Source organism: Melospiza melodia, chromosome 7, assembly GCF_035770615.1.
Source record: "Melospiza melodia melodia isolate bMelMel2 chromosome 7, bMelMel2.pri, whole genome shotgun sequence".
Taxonomy (NCBI): Eukaryota; Metazoa; Chordata; class Aves; order Passeriformes; family Passerellidae; genus Melospiza; species Melospiza melodia.
This window is the reverse complement of record NC_086200.1, coordinates 28,163,592-28,181,779: the sequence shown is the minus strand read 5'-3', so window position 1 is coordinate 28,181,779 and position 18,188 is coordinate 28,163,592. Positions and strand designations below refer to the sequence as shown.

At 56.5% G+C, this 18,188-nt stretch overlaps 1 protein-coding gene across 3 annotated transcripts in view; it reads left to right on the top strand.

The window, feature by feature from the left end:
• MAST3 (microtubule associated serine/threonine kinase 3) overlaps positions 1 to 18,188 on the top strand; it is a 35,680-nt gene that overhangs the window by 5,043 nt on the left and 12,449 nt on the right. For 2 of the 3 annotated variants that reach the window (XM_063160907.1, XM_063160909.1), the window contains exons 1-6: positions 3,709 to 3,801; positions 11,538 to 11,626; positions 11,860 to 11,932; positions 12,102 to 12,122; positions 14,552 to 14,630; positions 15,678 to 15,835. In XM_063160907.1, coding sequence (XP_063016977.1) covers positions 3,716 to 3,801; positions 11,538 to 11,626; positions 11,860 to 11,932; positions 12,102 to 12,122; positions 14,552 to 14,630; positions 15,678 to 15,835 — 506 coding nt within the window. In that variant the 5' untranslated portion in view covers positions 3,709 to 3,715. Of the gene's footprint in view, positions 1 to 3,708; positions 3,802 to 11,537; positions 11,627 to 11,859; positions 11,933 to 12,101; positions 12,123 to 14,551; positions 14,631 to 15,677; positions 15,836 to 18,188 lie in introns of those variants that run through there. The other variant, XM_063160908.1, reaches the window with a different exon arrangement.

Genomic DNA, 18,188 nt, shown 5'->3' with positions numbered 1-18,188 from the left:
TGAGCAGTCCTGGGGTGTACTGGGGTACACTGGGCTGTGGTGGGAGCTGCTGCAGAGCTGCCCTGGGTGTTTGTGCCGGGGCTGTGCTGGGGATGCACGGCTGGGAATGCACCGGGGCCGTACCGGGGCTGTACCGGGGCTGTACCGGGGCTGTGCTGGGGATGCACGGCTGGGGATGCACCGGGGCGGTGTTAGGGATGCACTGCAGCCATACCGGCACGGCTGGGGCTGTACCGGGGCCGTACCGGGGCTGTACCGGGGATGCACCGGGGCTGTACCGGGGTCGTACCGGGGCCGTACCGGGGCCGTACCGGGGATGCACCGGGGCTGTGCCGGGGCTGTACCGGGGCTGTACCGGGGCTGTGCTGAGGATGCACGGCTGGGGATGCACCGGGGCGGTGTTAGGGATGCACTGCAGCCATACCGGCACGGCTGGGGCTGTACCGGGGCCGTACCGGGGCTGTACCGGGGATGCACCGGGGATGCACCGGGGATGCACCGGGGCTGTACCGGGGCTGTGCCGGGAGCGCTCCGGATCGGGGCCGCGGCTGGACCGGGTTGAGTGCGCGGGGGTCGGGGGCTGCCGTTCCGCGCCGTTCCGTTCCGTGCCGTGCAGTGCCGTGCCGTGCCGTGCCGTACCGTACTGTGCCGTGCCGTGCCGTGCCGTGCAGTGCCGCGGGGGCGGGCCCGGGCCCGGCGGGCCGAGCAGGGTTCCCCGTCGGTGCCGCCGGTGCCGCCGCCCCGGGAGGAGCCGCCCAGCGCGGGGGCCGCCGGTGCGGCGGGAGCGGAGCGGGAGCGGGAGCGGGAGCGGGGCGGTGGTGGCGGCGGTGTCGGGATGAAGTCGCGCCGGGACAGGCTGAAGATCCCCTCGCTGACCTTGGAGTGAGTGGGAGCCGGGGCGGGGCTCGCTGGTACCGGCACCGGTACCGGCACGGGGGGAGGGCGGCGGGACCCCGGGCCACCCCCGTCCCGCTGCTTCCCCGTCCCCACCCGTGCCCCATCCCGGCTCCGCTCCTATCCCGGGGCATCCCCGCCCCGAGCCGCCGGTCCTGGTCCTTCCTCCCGCAGCCCCAGCCCCGGTGACAGCCACACCGGAGCACCCGCTGTATCCCCACCCTCAGCCCCCGCAGCGTCCCCGCTGCCCTCTGAGCTCTGCCTCAGTTTCCCTGCCTGACCCCGTCCCCAGCCCTGTCCCCTCCGCTCTGGTGTCACCCCCAGCGCCCTCCATCAGCGCTGATCCCCCGCCGGCCCCTCTTGCCTTGCAGCCTGTCACCGAGCAGCCAGAGCCCGACGCTGCTGAGCCCCTGCAGCCCCTGCAGCCCCTTCCTAACCCCGCACCCCTGCAGGTAAGAGCCCCCCAAACCCGCCCTGGGAGCCGCCTGCTGCAGGGAATGAGGGGGGAGAGGTGGAGATGGGGACAGAGAGGAGGGTCCCCTCCATCAGGGACGTCCCGGGACACCCCAAAGAAGCACGGCAGTGTTTGATGGGACGCGTGGAGTGATGTAGTTGGGGTCTGTGCCAAGCCCTGCACACCCCAAAACCAGCCTGGCTTTGTTCTGCTGCTCTCTGGTCCGTTTTGGGGGTGTTGTGACAGCAGCTCAGGCTCTGAGCGCCCCAGTTGTGAACGGGGACTTTGTAATGGGAGCAGGGTGGCACCGGGGATGGCGCCTCCTTTGTCACCTTTTCTGCTCCGCCGCGTGTTGAAGGTGAGGAGGGGCTGCTCCGGGGGGGGTTCCCCTCTCCACCCCTCCCTGTACCCTCCCCCAAATGCCCCCAGGCCTTTGTGGTGCCCTGCGGGGCAGGCGGTGCCCGTGCCCTGTGCCCGTTGTGCCCTGTGCCCGGGGACAAGGTGCACCAGCTGCGCTGGCACTGCCGGGCACAGCCCGCCCTGTGCCCCGTGGCACCCGCGGCACGGAGCAGCACCTGCCCGGCACCCAGCGCCTCCGTCCGTCTGTCCGTCTGTCCGTCTGTCTGCCGGGGAGAGCAGCTGGTGGCAGCTCTGGCGCTGCTCAGCAACAGCAGAGCCATTTGTGGGCAGGAGGCTGGGGCTGCTTGTGCCCTGTCTGTGCCCATTTGTGCCCTGGTGTGCCCTGGCTGTGCCCTGCCTGCACATGGGGCCCTGCTTGTGCCCTGTGTGTGCTCTGTGTGTGCCCTGCTTGTGCTCTGCATGCACATAGGGCTCTGCCTGTGCCCTCCCTGTGCCCTGATGTGCCCTGATGTGCCCTGCCTGTGTCCTGCCTGTGTCCAGGTGTGCCCTGCCTGCACACGGGGCCCTGCTTGTGCCTCGTGTGTGCCCTGCTTGTGCCCTGCTTGTGCCTCGTGTGTGCCCTGCTTGTGCCCTGGTGTGCCCAGGTGTGCCTTGTCTGTGCCATGGTGTGTCCAGGTGTGCCCTACCTGTGCCATGGTGTGCCCAGGTGTGTCCTGGTGTGAAAACCAGCCTGCCCTTGTGAGTGCTCAGCCGAGGCCCTGAGGAGTTTTTGGTGTGCTGATGGTGACAAGGAGGAGGATGAGGATGGGGACAAGGCCAGGCAGTCTGTGCTGGTGTCTCAAGGCTGCAGGGCAGGAGCTAAAGGGAAATGTGCTGCCCCCTGCCCAACCAGGATTTCAGGCTGTGGCACTGGTGAGTGTGGCAGTGCCACCCCACACAGCTGGGGAGGTTCTGGTGGCCCTGGTGTGCCACCACGCAGGACGGTGGGTGCCACTGGCCCTGAGCTGGCATCTCCCTGGCTGAACTGTGAGCAGGAGGTTGCAGGGCACTGCCAGGACCCTGTGGGTGCCCTCAGAGGGCACATCCCATGGCTGGCAGGGGGCTCCCAGGAACCCCCCAGGCTTTGGGGCTGCCCCCAGTGACTTAGGGGATGATGTTTGTGCTCCTCAAAGGCACACCAGGAGCAATTCTTGAATCTCCATGGTAATCCTGACCCCATTTCGGGGTCCTGCCCTATCTCTGAGCTAACCCTGACCCCACTTTGGGGTGCTGCCCTCTCTCTATTGTAACCTGAAGCCCATTTTGGGGGGCTGCCCCATCTCTGGGCTAACCATGACCCCATTTTGGGCTGCTGCCTTGCCTCTATAGCAATCCCAATCTCCTCTTGGGGTGCTGCCCCACCTCCAGCCCAACCCTGACCCTATTTTGGGGTGCTGCCCTCTCTGTATTGTAACCTGAAGCACATTTTGGGGTGCTGCCCCATCTCTGGGCTAACCCTGACCCCATTCTGGGGTGCTGCCCCACCTCCAGCCCAACCCTGACCCCATTCTGGGGTGATGCCCCCTCCCTCCCGTAACCCCGAGCCCGTTTTTGTGCCGCTTCCTCCTTCCCGTGCTAACCCCCCCCGCACCCCCACTTCCTGTCCCTTTTTTGGGGGGTGATCCCCCCCATCTCCATGGCAACCCCGACCCCGTTTCGGGGCGCTGCCCGTTTCCATGGTAACCCCGTCGCCGCCGGGCGGGAAGGGGCGGGAGGCGGCAGCGGGAGGCGGCGGCGGCGGCGGCGGGAGCGGCGGGAGCCCGGCCCCGCTCCGGCCCCGCTCCGGGCCCCGCACGGTCCCGGGGGCGCCGCTGGGTGCCAGGGGCGCCGCTCGGTACCGGAGGAGCCGCTCGGTACCGGGGAAGCCGCTCGGTACCGGAGGAGCCGCTCGGTACCGGAGGAGCCGCTCGGTACCGGGGAAGCCGCTCGGTAGCGGAAGCGCCGCTCGGTACCGGGGGGGGGGCGGCGATGTCGGACCCGAGCTGCTGGGGAGCCGCCCCGCCCGGTTACCGGGGCCAGCGGGCGGCCGGAGCCCTCCTGCAGCGCTCCAAGAGGTACCGGCGGCACAACCGGCACCGGGGGAGGGCACCGGGGGCAGGGGATGGGAGACGGGGCCGTGGTTTGGGGAGTGAACGGGGTCCGTGGTTTTGGGGGGGGTTTCAGCGAGGGGGATCGGGTCCGTGGTTTGGGGGGGTTCAGAGGGAATGCACTGGGTCCGTGGTTTTGGGGGGGTGATCGGGGTCCATGGTTTGTGAGGCTTTCAGAGGGGGTGATCAGCGTGTGTGCTTTGGGGGGGTTCATGGGTCCATGGTTTCAGAGGGGGTGATCGGGGTCCATGGTTTGGGGGGGTTTCAGAGGGGGTGATCAGCGTGTGTGCTTTGGGGGGGTTCAGAGGGGCTGCACCGGGATCCATGGTTTGGGGGGGTTCAGAGGGGGATGTGCTAGGGTCCGTGGTTTGGAGGATTTCAGAGGGGATGATCGGGGGTCCGTGGTTTGGGGGTGTTCAGAGGGGGTGATCGGATCCATGATTCGGTGGGGGTTCAGCAGGGGATGCGCTGGGGTCCGTGGTTTGGGGGGGCTCACTGGGGGATGCACCAGGATCTGTGGTTTGGTGGGGTTCAGTGGGGGTGATTGGGGTCTGTGGTTTGGGGGGCTTCAGCGAGGGATGCACTGGAGTCCGTGGTTTGGGGGGGATTTCAGAGGGGGTGATCGGGGTGCATGGCTTGGGGGAGGATGCACTGGGGTCCATGGTTTGAGGGGATTCAGTGGGGGATGCACCAGGATCCATGGTTTGGGGGGGTTCAGCGGGGGTGATTGGGTCTGTGGTTTGGGGGAGTTCAGAGGGGGTGCACCAGGATCCATGGTTTGGGGGAGTTCAGAGGGGGTGCACCAGGTGCGTGGTTTTGGGGGTGTGATTGGGCTTCGTGATTTGAGGGGCACAGGACACGCCACCGTGCATGAGGGGTGGGCACCAGTGTTCGTGACTGGCTGGGGGGGATGTGGGGATGAGTCTTTGCACACGTGGTGTGTGGGTTTGGGGGTCCCCACACGGCGGGGGCTGTGGGTTTGGGGGTCCCCACACGGTGGGTGTGTGTTTTTGGGGGATGGAGCAGAGTGTATGGTGTGGAGGAGGCCATGTGTGGGGTTTGGGGTGGTGTTTTAGCACCTGGGAGGCACAATGGGGTGTGTGTTTTCGGGGGTCTGTGTGCATTGTGGGGTGCTTGGTTTGGGAGGGGCAGCAATGCAGGGGTGGTGGGCACCAGGTTTTGTGATATGGGGGAGGCTGTGTGGTTTTTGGGGGGCTCTCAGCACTGGGGGTTTGGTGAGGCTGTGCACCACACCTGCATCTTTTTGGGGGGTGATGAGCAGTGAGGCAACACCCTCCAGATCCCCAGTGTGGCAGGGTGGGTTGGTTGGGACCCCAGTGCCACAGGGAATGTGGGGTTTAGGGTTCCAGGGCGTTAGGGGATGTTTTGGGGTGCTCTGTGCCCATCCTTTGTGTGTGTGGGTTTGGCAGGGGTGTTAGAGGGAGGACAAACCCTTGTGACCCCCTGTGCCAGGGTGGGCACTGCTGATGGGATGGATCCTGTGTGGACATGGCCCCAGTCAGGGTGAGGGGTCTGGAAGAGTGGGAAGGGTCCAGAACCCCCACCCCCTTTGTTATCAGGGCTGGGGGTTGCATTAATGGCGTGCAATGGGGCTGCCCCATCTCCCCAGCTGCAAGGCCAGGCAGGCTGATGGGACACATCCCCGAGGAGGGGGACAGGAGGTGCAGAGCACCCACAGAGCCCCCCAGGTGTGGGTGGTGGAGGCTGCGAGCTCCCCCCAGCAGGTTTGGGGTGCTGCAGGTGGCCCAGGCATCAAACCCTGGCGAGGCTTTGTGTGCTGAGGGGTTTGATGGGTGCGGGGGCAGAGCAGAGAGGTTCCCATTGTTGCTGTCTCTCAGTGTCACCGTGAGCTGGCACAAAGCAGCACGGTTGCTTAGCAAAGGTATCCATCCCATCCCATCCCAGGCTCACCTGGGTTGTGGGAATTCCTGCTCCCAGTGCATGAAGACAGCCAAAAAAGGGCCTTTAATAATGAAGAAAAGACGTTGGATGGCGTTTTCCAAGCTGGGATGGCCAAGCTGGGGGGGCTCAGGGGGAGATGTGTAATTGGAAAGATGATCTAGGCAGTCATCTGTCTCCAGCTGAGCATGATGAGGCTGTAATTCTCGTGAAGGGCAGAGGATTTGCTCTTCTTTCATTGGTATTCCTAGAATCCACGGTGAGGAGCGCTCTGGCCTATTTAACAGAAAGCATATGATGTTATTTAGTGGGATTAAGAGGTTTTGAGGGATCCTAATTTCCCGTGGGGGATGTGGAGATGGCCGGTGCAGGGCAGAGGATGCTGACAGGGTTCTCCTTCTCCATGGATGGCTGTTCTCACCTCAACCAGCACAGGAGCACGGCCCAGCAAAGCTAACAGGTACAATTCCCTCCCCAGCACCAGACGGAGCAGGGATGGGCAGGGATGCACCTCAAGGTGCAGGGCAGGCTCTTGAGGCTTTTTGTGCAGTGCAAAGAAATAAATAATTCTATACCTGTGGGAGTGTCAGGGGTAGGATGGCTGGGATGGACAACAGATCTCTGCAGCCAGGTTGTGGAACTTGGGGTTTATTGCAAAGGGCCTGGGTGCAGGGCCCTGCTGGGAGCTCCAGCCACAGCTCAGAGCAGGCCCCAAAGAGGGAGAGAGAGATAAAGAGAGTGGTAAAGAGAGAATGAGAGAGTAAAAGAGAGAATCAGAGGGTGAGGTTCCCATTACAATACAATAAATCTTCTTCTGGTCTTGGAATTTGGGGTTTATTGCAAAGGGCCTGGGTGCAGGGCCCTGCTGGGAGCTGCAGCCACAGCTCAGAGCCGGCCTGAGAGGAGAGAGAGGCAAAGAGAGAGAAGGCAAGAGAGTGGTAAAGAGATGAGAGAGTGAGGAAGAGTAAAGAGGGAGGAAAAGAGGATAAGGTTCCTGTTATAATACAATAAATCTTCTTCTGGTCTTGGAATTTGGGGTTTATTGCAAAGGGCCTGGGTGCAGGGCCCTGCTGGGAGCTGCAGTCACAGCTTGGAGCAGGGCTGAGAGGAGAGAGGGGGAGAGAGGATGAGAGGGTGAGAGAGTAAAAGGGGTAAGAGCATAGAAAAGTAAGAGAGCAAAGTTCCTGTTCCAATACAATAAATCATCTTCTGTGTTGAATATTCTGATTCTCACTAACCAATTCAGCCGGCCACACCATTGTTTTCTCATTCAGTAACTAAGGGATCTCAAAGCTTGCTTTCATTTCAATCTTGCTTTCAGTTTCCATATTCTCAAAATCTTTTGCCAGGCAATCATATTTATAAGGCTTTCCTGTTTCATCTTCCCCAACATACACCCAACTTGTTACTCTGTGATTCCCTTTGAAGAATTAGGATTTTGCTCTTGGGTGTTGCTTGGTGCTCCAGGGTGGGTTCATGGGAGCGGCCACAGTGGTTTAGGCTGGGGTGGGATGAGGGTGTGGTGGGGTCTGTGCCATCCAGCATGTTCCATTTCACTGTCCAGACCCTGGTCCTCATCCCAGCCCCATTCCAGCCCTGTCCCAGCCCCATTCCTGGAGGCAGCAGAGTTCAGCACAGTCACAAGTCATGGAGGACAAATGTCATGAAGAAACTTCGGATGCAGCTGCTTGCTTCAGCGGATTTCGAAGTTAAACATGAATTTATCCCACTGGAAAGCAATTTTTTTTTCCAGGACATGGTGATCCATGGCACTTCCCACTTCCCCAGATCTCCAGCTCCACACTGGAGCTGTTGGGGGATATGGAGCCAGCAAGGAAGGGAGCTGGGAGCACAGACACGTGCTCTCAGTCACGCAGCAGGAGCAGAGCCTGCTCTGCCCTTTGAGATTGTGCCTGCTCCCTTATCACCGTCAGACCCCGCCCTGCTCCCTCCACCCCGCACCCACTTTGTCCCAAACTGGTTCTTTTCTGCTTCAGATTCCCCTGCCCGCAGTGTCCCCACGGCACTCAGGTGTCCTGGCAAGTTTTAGGGACAGATCCCTTGGGAAATCAGCAGGAACTGCAGCCCCTTTGTGCTTTTCCTTGCCTGGCCCTTGATGTTCCACAGCCCTGGCCCTGAGCCACCCATCCCTGCTCGCCCAGCTCCTGAGAGAGCCTGTGCCAGCTGAGTGTTGTGTGTGCAGAGCATCCCAGGAGCTGCTCAGGGTACCAAGCCCAGCTCAGGGAGTGCTTGGACAGCACTGCTTATCACCATCAGACCCCACCCTGCTCCCTCCACCCTGCACCCACTTTGTCCCAAACCGGCTCTTTTCTACCTCAGATTCCCCTGCCCGCAGTGCCCAGCACATTTGCCCCATGGCACTCAGGTGTCCTGGCAAGTTTTAGGGACAGATCCCTCGGGAAATCAGCAGGAACTGCAGCCCCTTTGTGCTTTTCCCTGCCTCACCCTCAGTGTTACACAGCCCTGGCCACGAGCCACCCGTCCCTGCTTGCCCAGATCCTGTGCCAGCTGAGTGTTGTGTGTGCGGAGCATCCCAGGAGCTGCTCAGGGTACCAAGCCCAGCTCAGGGAGAGCTTGGACAGCACCCTCAGGCCCAGAGTGATGTCTGTTCAGTGCCAGGAGCTGAGCTGGATGATCCTTGTGGATCCTTCCCACTTCAGGGTATTCTGGAACCCAGAGGAGCTGCCAGGTTCTGCTCCATCCCCTGCCCCTGCACATCCCGTGCCGAGGCCGGGCACTGCTGCGGTGCCAGTTCCTCCTCCCAATGTCTGGCACACGATTTTACCCCAGCCTTTGGGGTCACACAGGCTGTCACACACTTTCCACACCCCTTGAAACAACTTCTGGATGGCAGCAGCAGCGCCAGGGCCAAGGCAGCCTCAGCCTGAGCGGTGCTGACAGCGATTTTCCACTCCATTTTTGGTCCCAAACGTGCAGCGAGGTGATGGAGGCAGAGCGGGCAGCAGCCCCAGCAGCTGTCTGTGCCCCAGGGCTGGTTTGTAGGCCGAGGTTTCTGTGCTGGAGGGATGGGAAGCAGCTGGAGATGGTGTGTCAGGCGCAGGGGGGGTGACAGTGGCGCAGGATGGTTGTGGGAGCGAGGGTGGAGCGCGGAAACAGGAAACGCCGGCCGCGCTCTGTGTCACCCTGACGGGAACTGCCTCCACTAAAGGTTTGTTTTCACTTCCAAAATGAAAGCCGGGCAGGAGAGGTGAGCCCCTCACCCCCCAGGCTGTCCCCTCTGCAGTGTCAGAGCTCTTGGAGCCCTCCTGGCTTCCTAAACCTCTTCCTGTGCCCCTGTGGTGCTGGGGCAGGGCTGCTCACCCTGCCTCAGTTTCCCATCCAGCACACGGGGCTGAGGCTGTGGGTTCTGGCTGAGAGTTTGCAGCTCTGCTAGGGGTTCAGTTTAAGTGAGAAAATGAAACACTGAAAGCAGGAAGGAGAGCAGGGTTAGATGGGGTGTTGGGGAGGAATTGTTCCCTGGGAGGGCAGTGAGGCCCTGGCACAGGGTGCCCAGAGCAGCTGGGGCTGCCCCTGAATCCCTGGCAGTGCCCAAGGCCAGGCTGGGCAGGGCTGGGAGCAGCCTGGGATGGTGGCAGGCATCCCTGCCCATGGCAGGATGAAGTGATCCCAAAGTTCCCTCCCAACCCCAACCATCCTGGGATTCTGTGATTCCAGGAAGGGGAAAATGCTTGGGGAAGGGAAGGTTCTGTCTTCCCCCAATATATCAGCTCAGCCCAGGTGCTGAGAGGGAACTTCTGAGCCCTCCATGGTCACTGCAGCTCCAGGTGAGCTCAGAGCAGTCACAGGATGTGTGTCCTGGGGGACACCCAGAGACCCCTCGTGCTGGGGCAGAGGAGGGGTTTGAGGGGTCCCAAGGACCTTCCCTAGTGGCCAAGACCTTCAAAAGAGCTGGGGCTCCTGGGTTTAGCTCCACTAAAGCCAGAGCAGGAGGAGCCCTGCAGGGGAGAGATGCTGGAGGAGGGTGAGAGGTGCTGGATGTTAGGTGTGGAGCCCTGTCCATGTGTGTGCAGCTCTGTCCATGTGTGTGCAGCTCTTTCCATGCATGTAGAGCTCTGTCCATGTGTGTGCAGCTCTGTCCATGTCTATGGAGCTCTGTCCATGCGTGTGCAGCTCTGTCCATGTGTGTGCAGCTCTGTCCATGCATGCAGAGCTCTGTCCATGTGTTTGGAGCTCTGTCCACATGTCTGGAGTTCTGTCCATGCACGTAGAGCTCTGTCCGTGTGTCTGGAGCTCTGTCCACATGTCTGGAGTTCTGTCCATCTGTGTGGAGCTCTGTCCATCTGTGTAGAGCTCTGTCTGTGTGTCTGGAGCTCTGTCCACATGTCTGGAGCTCTGTCCATCTCTGTGGAGCTCTGTCCATCTGTGTAGAGCTCTGTCCACGTGTCTGGAGTTTTGTCCACATGTGCGGAGCTCTGTCCGTGTGTCTGGAGCTCTGTCCATCTGTGTGGACCTCTGACTATGTATCTGGAGCTCTGTCCATCTGTCTGGAGCTCTGACCATGTATCTGGAGCTCTGTCCATCTGTCTGGAGCTCTGTCCACACCTTGCCTGTCCATCAGTGTCCTGCACACCCACCTGTTGGTACCTGTTGTGAGTCACTGTCCTTTACACCCTGGCTGCCCCATCTGCCCCTCCCTCCTGTTTTTGGGAGGGTCCATGGGGGATGCCCTCTGTTCCATCTCACCCCTGGCTGCTGTGGGTGTTTGTGGCTGTGGGGAGATGTTAAAAGCTGCCCTTTAATCAGCAGCATCTCTGTGGGTTCCTGTTCCCAGCTGGGTGAGGAAACTCGGTGTCTTTGAGGAGTCTGCAGCCTGAGGAAGCGGAAGGAGGGGAAGGGGAGGCTCCTCCTCGTGCCTGAGCCTCTGCTCTGGGCTGTGGAGATTTGCAGTTTCCTCTTGGCAGAGTGGAGGAGAACTTAAATGAGCCTATAATGCTTTAAGTGTGGGAGTGGGGAACAACAGTGGGGAGCAGCAGTGGGAATTTTAGAGGTTGAGCCACTCTTGCAAGGCTGCCTTTCCTTGGAAAGGAAAACCAGAATTCCTGTGAGGATGGAAGCCCTGTGAGCTAGGAAGGTGGGAATGGAGATGGGGATGTGAGGATCCAGCACTTGTGGATGTGGCCTTGCAGGGATGCTGGGCTGTGGTGCCAGGATGGGATTTTTGGGGAGTTTTGGGGTGCCAGGTGCTGGTGCTGCTTTCCACCTGGTGCTGGTGCTCGTGGCTCCCTCCTGCTGCCAGACAGGGGCAAAATTCCCACAAATTCCTGGTGACCCTGGGGCTGTCCTCTCTGCTGTGACATGGGGGCCACCAAGGGCAGGGGGATTTATGGGAACTGGGGGCATTTTCCATGCACTGGAGAGGTCAGGTTGTGGCTGCCGGGCATTTCCACCGCTTCCTCCTTTTACATCCCTTTTTCTATTCCTGCCTGGGGCTCTTGCCTAAGGGCCTCCTTCCTCTGCCCTCCCCAGTGAGCCAAAACCAGAAGTGGGACCTTGTTGGGACAGTTCTTTGTTAAAAAAAGCCCTGTGTGCCCATCTCCAGCAGCAGCACTGGGCCTGGGGTGGATCTTCCCTGTGGCAGGAGATCTGTAATCAGTGGGGTGACAGCAGCAGTGTTCCCTGGCACAGAAATTCATGTGCAAGCAGATATTTATTTATGTGCCTGAGCCCATCCAGCTCTGGCTCTCATGGATTCCCGAAATTTTTTTAATTCCCTAAATAAATTCCCTCTCTTTTTCCCCCAGCTGCCGAAGCAGCAACAGGAAGAGTTTAGTGGTGGGCACCCCCTCTCCGACCCTCTCACGGCCTCTCTCCCCTCTCTCCGTGCCAACAGGTAAGGGATTATCCCAGTGGATGACCCAGCATCTCCCAAAATTACCCAAATATCCTAAAACTAACAAGATGCAGGGCTTCAGCACCTTGTTGGCAGCAGTGGGCTGGCTCCAGGTGCCTGTTCCAGGGTTGGGAAGTGCTTTAAACACTTTCCCCCGAAGGAGCAGCCTGAAGCACTGTGGACATGGTTCTGGGGTGGGTTTTGGGATGAATTTTCTCCCTTTCTCCCTGCAGCAGGGAGCAGCCCCTTGGACAGCCCACGGAACTTCTCTGCCAGCACCTCCATCAACTTCCCCTTTGCTCGCAGGTGAGCTCCCAGCCCCAGAGCAGTGAATATTCACTGTAAAGATCATTCCCCCTCCAGGGAACTGTCCTGTTGATCTCAACTGACTTGTTTTGCTTTTGTTTTTGCTTTCCTTCTGCCTGCTTTCTGGCCTGGTGCTGTTTCCTCTGCCTGGTTCCTCCCACCACCCCAGCCATGCTCCTCGGACTGACAGGCAAGTACCAGGGATAGGCATGGGCTACATTTTGGGGTGGTGTCTGCTCCACATCATCAGGGACCTTCTTTTCTAAGTGTTCGAGGCCAAACTGGGCAGGATTTGGAGCAATCTGGTGGAGTGGAAGGTGTTTCTGCAGATGGCAGGGAGTGGGACTGGTTCTTTGAGGCCCTTTCCAATGCAAGCCCGTCTGGGACTCTGTGATTCTTTATTTGCATCCCTGTGTGGGGAATTTTGCACCAGGACTGGGCTCCCTGCAGCTCTGGGAGCAGAAATATCTCTGTTCCCATGGCTGGGTGTTCAGCCTCATCTCAAACTCCTGCTGGATTTTCAGAGAATGTCCAGGGATCTCTCATCCAGATCCCCACAGAGGGAGATCCTGCTGCATGCCCTCCCCTGTTTAACTAATTAATTAATTACACATGGAGGGTGGGTGGCTGAGTTTAACCCATCGATTGTCACTGGAAACAAGCCTGAGGCTCTGCTGGTTTGCACACTTGTACCAGAGGGAGCAGCCAGGCTGTGGGGTCAGGAGTTTGCTGGAGCTGCATGTGGCTCCCTGCCAGCTCCTGCTGTCCTTGACCCCACAAGGGAAGTGGCAGTGGGAGGTGAAGGGCCTTGTCCTGACCTGGATGTGTCCCCATCCCTTGGAAACCTCTCCAAGAGGAAGCATTTGCCTGCGTATGAGCAGTTCCCTTCCTGTTTATGGGCAGGCTCTGCTCCCCGGCGCCTGCTGTCTCAGGATGAGTCTTTGGGAATCCCAGTTTGTCACTGAGAAAACTCCCAGCAGGCTGAATTTTGCTCTAATTAAAAATCAGACTCTTGCAGGCTTTTTTTTTTTTTTTTTTTTTTTTCCCTGTGTGAAATGGATTCAATGGAGCCCCAGCTCTGTCTCTTCACAGTGACCCTGCCCTAACCCTAACCCTGTTCCTGGGGGCCTTATCCACACTATTTGCAGCCGCACACACCCTTACCCAAAACAACATTAAAAAGATCATTGCCTTCTCCACTTCAAGCCACCTAGGGTTAATAATAGTTACAATTGGACTAAATCTCCCTGAACTAGCCTTCCTTCACATCTCAACCCTCTTCAAAGCCATGCTCTTCCTATGCTCAGGCTCCATCATTCATGGCCTAAACGGTGAACAAGATATCTGAAAAATAGGGGGACTCCAAAAGATACTACCCACAACCACTGCATGCCTTACCATGGGCAACCTTGCCCTAATAGGAACACCATTTCTAGCAGGATTCTACTCAAAAGACTAAATCATCCTACCTAAACACCTGAGCCCTACTTCCAACCCTTCTAGCCACATCATTCACAGCAGTGCACACAATCTGCATGACCGTATTAGCACAGACCAGCTTTGTTCAAACTCTCAGGATGAGTCTTTGGGAATCCCAGTTTCTCACCAAGAAAACTCCCAGTAGGCTGGATTTTGCTCTAATTACAAATCAGACTCTTGCAGGCTTTTATTTATTTTTTTTGCCCTGTGTGAAATGGATTCAATGGAGCCCCAGCTCTGTCTCTTCACAGTGACCCTGCCCTAACCCTAACCCTGTTCCTGGGGGCCCTATCCACACTATTTGCAGCCACACGCACCCTTACCCAAAACAACATTAAAAAGATCATTGCCTTCTCCACTTCAAGCCACCTAGGGTTAATAATAGTTACAATTGGACTAAATCTCCCTGAACTAGCCTTCCTTCACATCTCAACCCTCTTCAAAGCCATGCTCTTCCTATGCTCAGGCTCCATCATTCATGGCCTAAACGGTGAACAAGATATCTGAAAAATGGGGGGACTCCAAAAGATACTACCCACAACCACTGCATGCCTTACCATGGGCAACCTTGCCCTAATAGGAACACCATTTCTAGCAGGATTTTACTCAAAAGACTAAATCATCCTACCTAAACACCTGAGCCCTACTTCCAACCCTTCTAGCCACATCATTCACAGCAGTGCACACGATCTGCATGACCGTATTAGCACAGACCAGCTTCGTTCAAACTCTCAGGATGAGTCTTTGGGAATCCCAGTTTCTCACCAAGAAAACTCCCAGTAGGCTGGATTTTGCTCTAATTACAAATCAGACTCTTGCAGGCTTTTTTTTTTTTTTTTCCCCTGTGTGAAATGGATTCAATGGAGCCCCAGCTCTGACCCTGCTGCCTGCCACTGTCCCTGCAACAGCTCCTCTCACCTGCAAACCTCTTATTTCACCCCATCTCAGTCCATTCAGCCCCCCTCACCTGCAAACCCCTTATTTCACTCCATTTCAGTCCATTCTGAAAAGAGATTTCAGGGCTTTTTTCCTCAAGCCACGCCTGTGTCCTGCTCCCCAGTTTTTGGCTCTGATGTTGTTGGTTTGCATTTTGATGCTGGGTTTTTTCCCTGTGTGTGATTGCTGCGTTTGCTCTGGCAGGGCTGATGGCAGAAGGTGGTCACTGGCTTCGTTACCCTCCTCTGGCTATGGGACCAACACCCCCAGCTCCACGGTCTCGGTAACATTTCCTTTCTCATGCTAGCATATGATAAGATCCTAAACCCCTCTGATTTTTGGTGAAATGCCTCCAAAGCCCCATGGTGCTGGGTTCTAAAGGGCCATGTGCTTTTAGCTGCATCCTGCTTCCCAAATGAGCTTTTGAGAAACACATAAGGCTTGGCTGTGGGCTTGCAGCAACCCTAATGGTGGTTATGGTGTCCCATTAGAGCATCTCTGGGTTAACTTCATCCATGGGGTTACAGCATCTCTGGGTGTTACTCTGTCCTGGGGTTACAGTGTTCCTGGGGTTACAGCATCCCAGGATATCAGAGCATCCCTGGGGTTACAGCATCCCTGGGCATCAGAGTATCCCTGGGAGTTACTGTGTTCTAGGGTTACAGTGTTCCTGGGGTTACACAGAATCTCTGGGGTTACAGCATCCCAGGATATCAGAGCATCCTTGGGAGTTACTGTGTCCTGGGGTTACAGTGTTCCTGGGGTTACAGCATCCCTGGGAGTTACAGTGTCCCTGGGGTTACAGCATCCCTGGGAGTTACTGTGTCCTAGGGTTACAGTGTTCCTAGGGTTACACAGAATCTCTGGGGTTACAGCATCCCTGGGCATCAGAGCATCCCTGGACATCAGAGATCCCTGGGAGTTACAGCATCCTAGTGTTACAGTGTTCCTGGGGTTACAGCATCCCAGGATATCAGAGCAATCCTGGGAGTTGGAGCATCCCTGAGCATCAGAGCGTCCCTGGGAGTTACAGCATCCCTGAAAATTACAGCATCCCTGGGTGTTTCAGGACTGAGCTGCCTGGGATGCTGGAGTTACACGGGATGGGGCTCAGTGGAGCTTTGAGTGGGAGAATGGAGGATTTTGGGCTGGCAGTGAGCACTGAGCAGTGCAGACCTCCCCAGCCTGCTCTTGTCCCCATTCCACACCCCCAAACCCAACCCATTCCGCCTGTCAGTATCCCAACCTCCTCAGAGATTTCCCTCACTGTGCCGGGAAGCACAGCCCCATCACTGATCTCCTTCCTCCCTGTCTCCCTCTCTGTCCCCAGTCATCTTCATCCTCCCAGGAGCGCCTGCACCAGCTGCCGTACCAGCCCACCCCCGACGAGCTGCATTTCCTTTCTAAGCATTTCCGCAGTACAGAGAGCGTCACGGATGAGGAGGGCAGGCACTCGCCCTGCCTGCGCCCACGATCCCGCAGCCTCAGGTGGGACACAGCTCCCAGGGCAAGGATGGCTTGCTTTGAAAGCCAGGAGTCTGTTAAGCAAAGCAGGAGCCTCCCCTGAAATGGACAATGTAAACCCTGTCCCTCTGAGTTATCATATCTGAATATCTGAATTATCATATCTGAATTATCATATCTGAATTATCATATCTGAATTATCTGTACCCACGATCCCGCAGCCTCAGGTGGGAGACAGCTCTCAGGACAAGGCTGGCTTGCTTTGAAACACAGGAGTCTGTTAAGGAAGGCAGGAGCCTCCCCTGAAATGGAAAACGTAAACTGCGTCCCTCTGAGTTATCATATCTGAATTGTCATATCAGATATCTGAATTATCTGTACCCACGATCCCGCAGCCTCAGGTGGGAGACAGCTCTCAGGACAAGGCTGGCTTGCTTTGAAAGCCAGGAGTCTGTTAAGCAAAGCAGGAGCCTCCCCTGAAATGGACAATGTAAACCCTGTCCCTCTGAGTTATTATATCTGAATATCTAAATTATCATATCTGAATTATCATATCTGAATTATCATATCTGAATTATCATATCTGAATTATCTGTACCCACGATCCCGCAGCCTCAGGTGGGACACAGCTCCCAGGGCAAGGATGCCTTGCTTTGAAACACAGGAGTCTGTTAAGGAAGGCAGGAACCTCCCCTGAAATGGAAAACGTAAACTGCGTCCCTCTGAGTTATCATATCTGAATATCTAAATTATCATATCTGAATTATCATATCTGAATTATCATATCTGAATTATCTGTGCCCACGATCCCGCAGCCTCAGGTGGGAGACAGCTCTCAGGACAAGGATGGCTTGCTTTGAAAGCCAGGAGTCTCTTAAGCAAAGCAGGAGCCTCCCCTGAAATGGACAATGTAAACCCTGTTCCTCTGAGTTATCATATCTGAATATCTGAATTATCATATCTGAATTATCATATCTGAATTATCATATCTGAATTATCTGTGTCCACGATCCCGCAGCCTCAGGTGGGATTCAGCTCCCAGGGCAAGGCTGGCTTGCTTTGAAACACAGGAGTCTGTTAAGGAAGGCAGGAGCCCCCCTGAAATGGAAAATGTAAACTGCGTCCCTCTGAGTTATCATATCTGAATCGTCATATCCGATATCTGAATTATCTGTGCCCACGATCCCGCAGCCTCAGGTGGGAGACAGCTCTCAGGACAAGGCTGGCTTGCTTTGAAACACAGGAGTCTGTTAAGGAAGGCAGGAGCCCCCCCTGAAATGGAAAATGTAAACTGCGTCCCTCTGAGTTATCATATCTGAATATCTGAATTATGATATCTGAATTATCATATCTGAATTATCATATCTGAATTATCTGTGTCCACGATCCTGCAGCCTCAGGTGGGACACAGCTCCCAGGGCAAGGCTGGCTTGCTTTGAAACACAGGAGTCTGTTAAGGAAGGCAGGAACCTCCCCTGAAATGGAAAATGTAAACTGCGTCCCTCTGAGTTATCATATCTGAATTGTCATACCAGATATCTGAATTATCTGTACCCACGATCCCGCAGCCTCAGGTGGGACACAGCTCCCAGGGCAAGGATGGCTTGCTTTGAAAGCCAGGAGTCTGTTAAGCAAAGCAGGAGCCTCCCCTGAAATGGACAATGTAAACCCTGTCCCTCTGAGTTATCATATCTGAATATCTAAATTATCATATCTGAATTATCATATCTGAATTATCATATCTGAATTATCATATCTGAATTATCTGTGTCCACGATCCCGCAGCCTCAGGTGGGATTCAGCTCCCAGGGCAAGGCTGGCTTGCTTTGAAACACAGGATTCTGTTAAGGAAGGCAGGAGCCCCCCTGAAATGGAAAATGTAAACTGCGTCCCTCTGAGTTATCGTATCTGAATTATCACATCTGAATTATCACATCTGAATTATCATATCTGAATTATCATATCTGAATTATCTGTGCCCACGATCCCGCAGCCTCAGGTAGGACACAGCTCCCAAGACAAGACTGGCTTGGTTTGAAACACAGGTGTCTGTTAAGCAAGGCAGCAGCCTCCCCTGAAATGGAAAATGTAAACCTTGTCCCTCTGAGTTATTATGATTTTGAATTTTTTTTTGTTAAATTGGTTTTTTTTGGTTAAATTTGGTTAAATCCTCTTTTCCCTCTGAAAAATCTCCCGATCCTCTTTGCTACCAGAGGCAGAGCCACAACCCTGCGTGTTGCCGGCTGAAATTTCATTAAAATCAGATTAATTATCTGACAGGGGTTTGTTGGTGGTGAGATTTTCACCCAGGAGATGCCAGTTCTGCAGCTGGCACAGCACAGGCTGGGGCAGGGCTGGGGCTGGTTTTAATTACAAC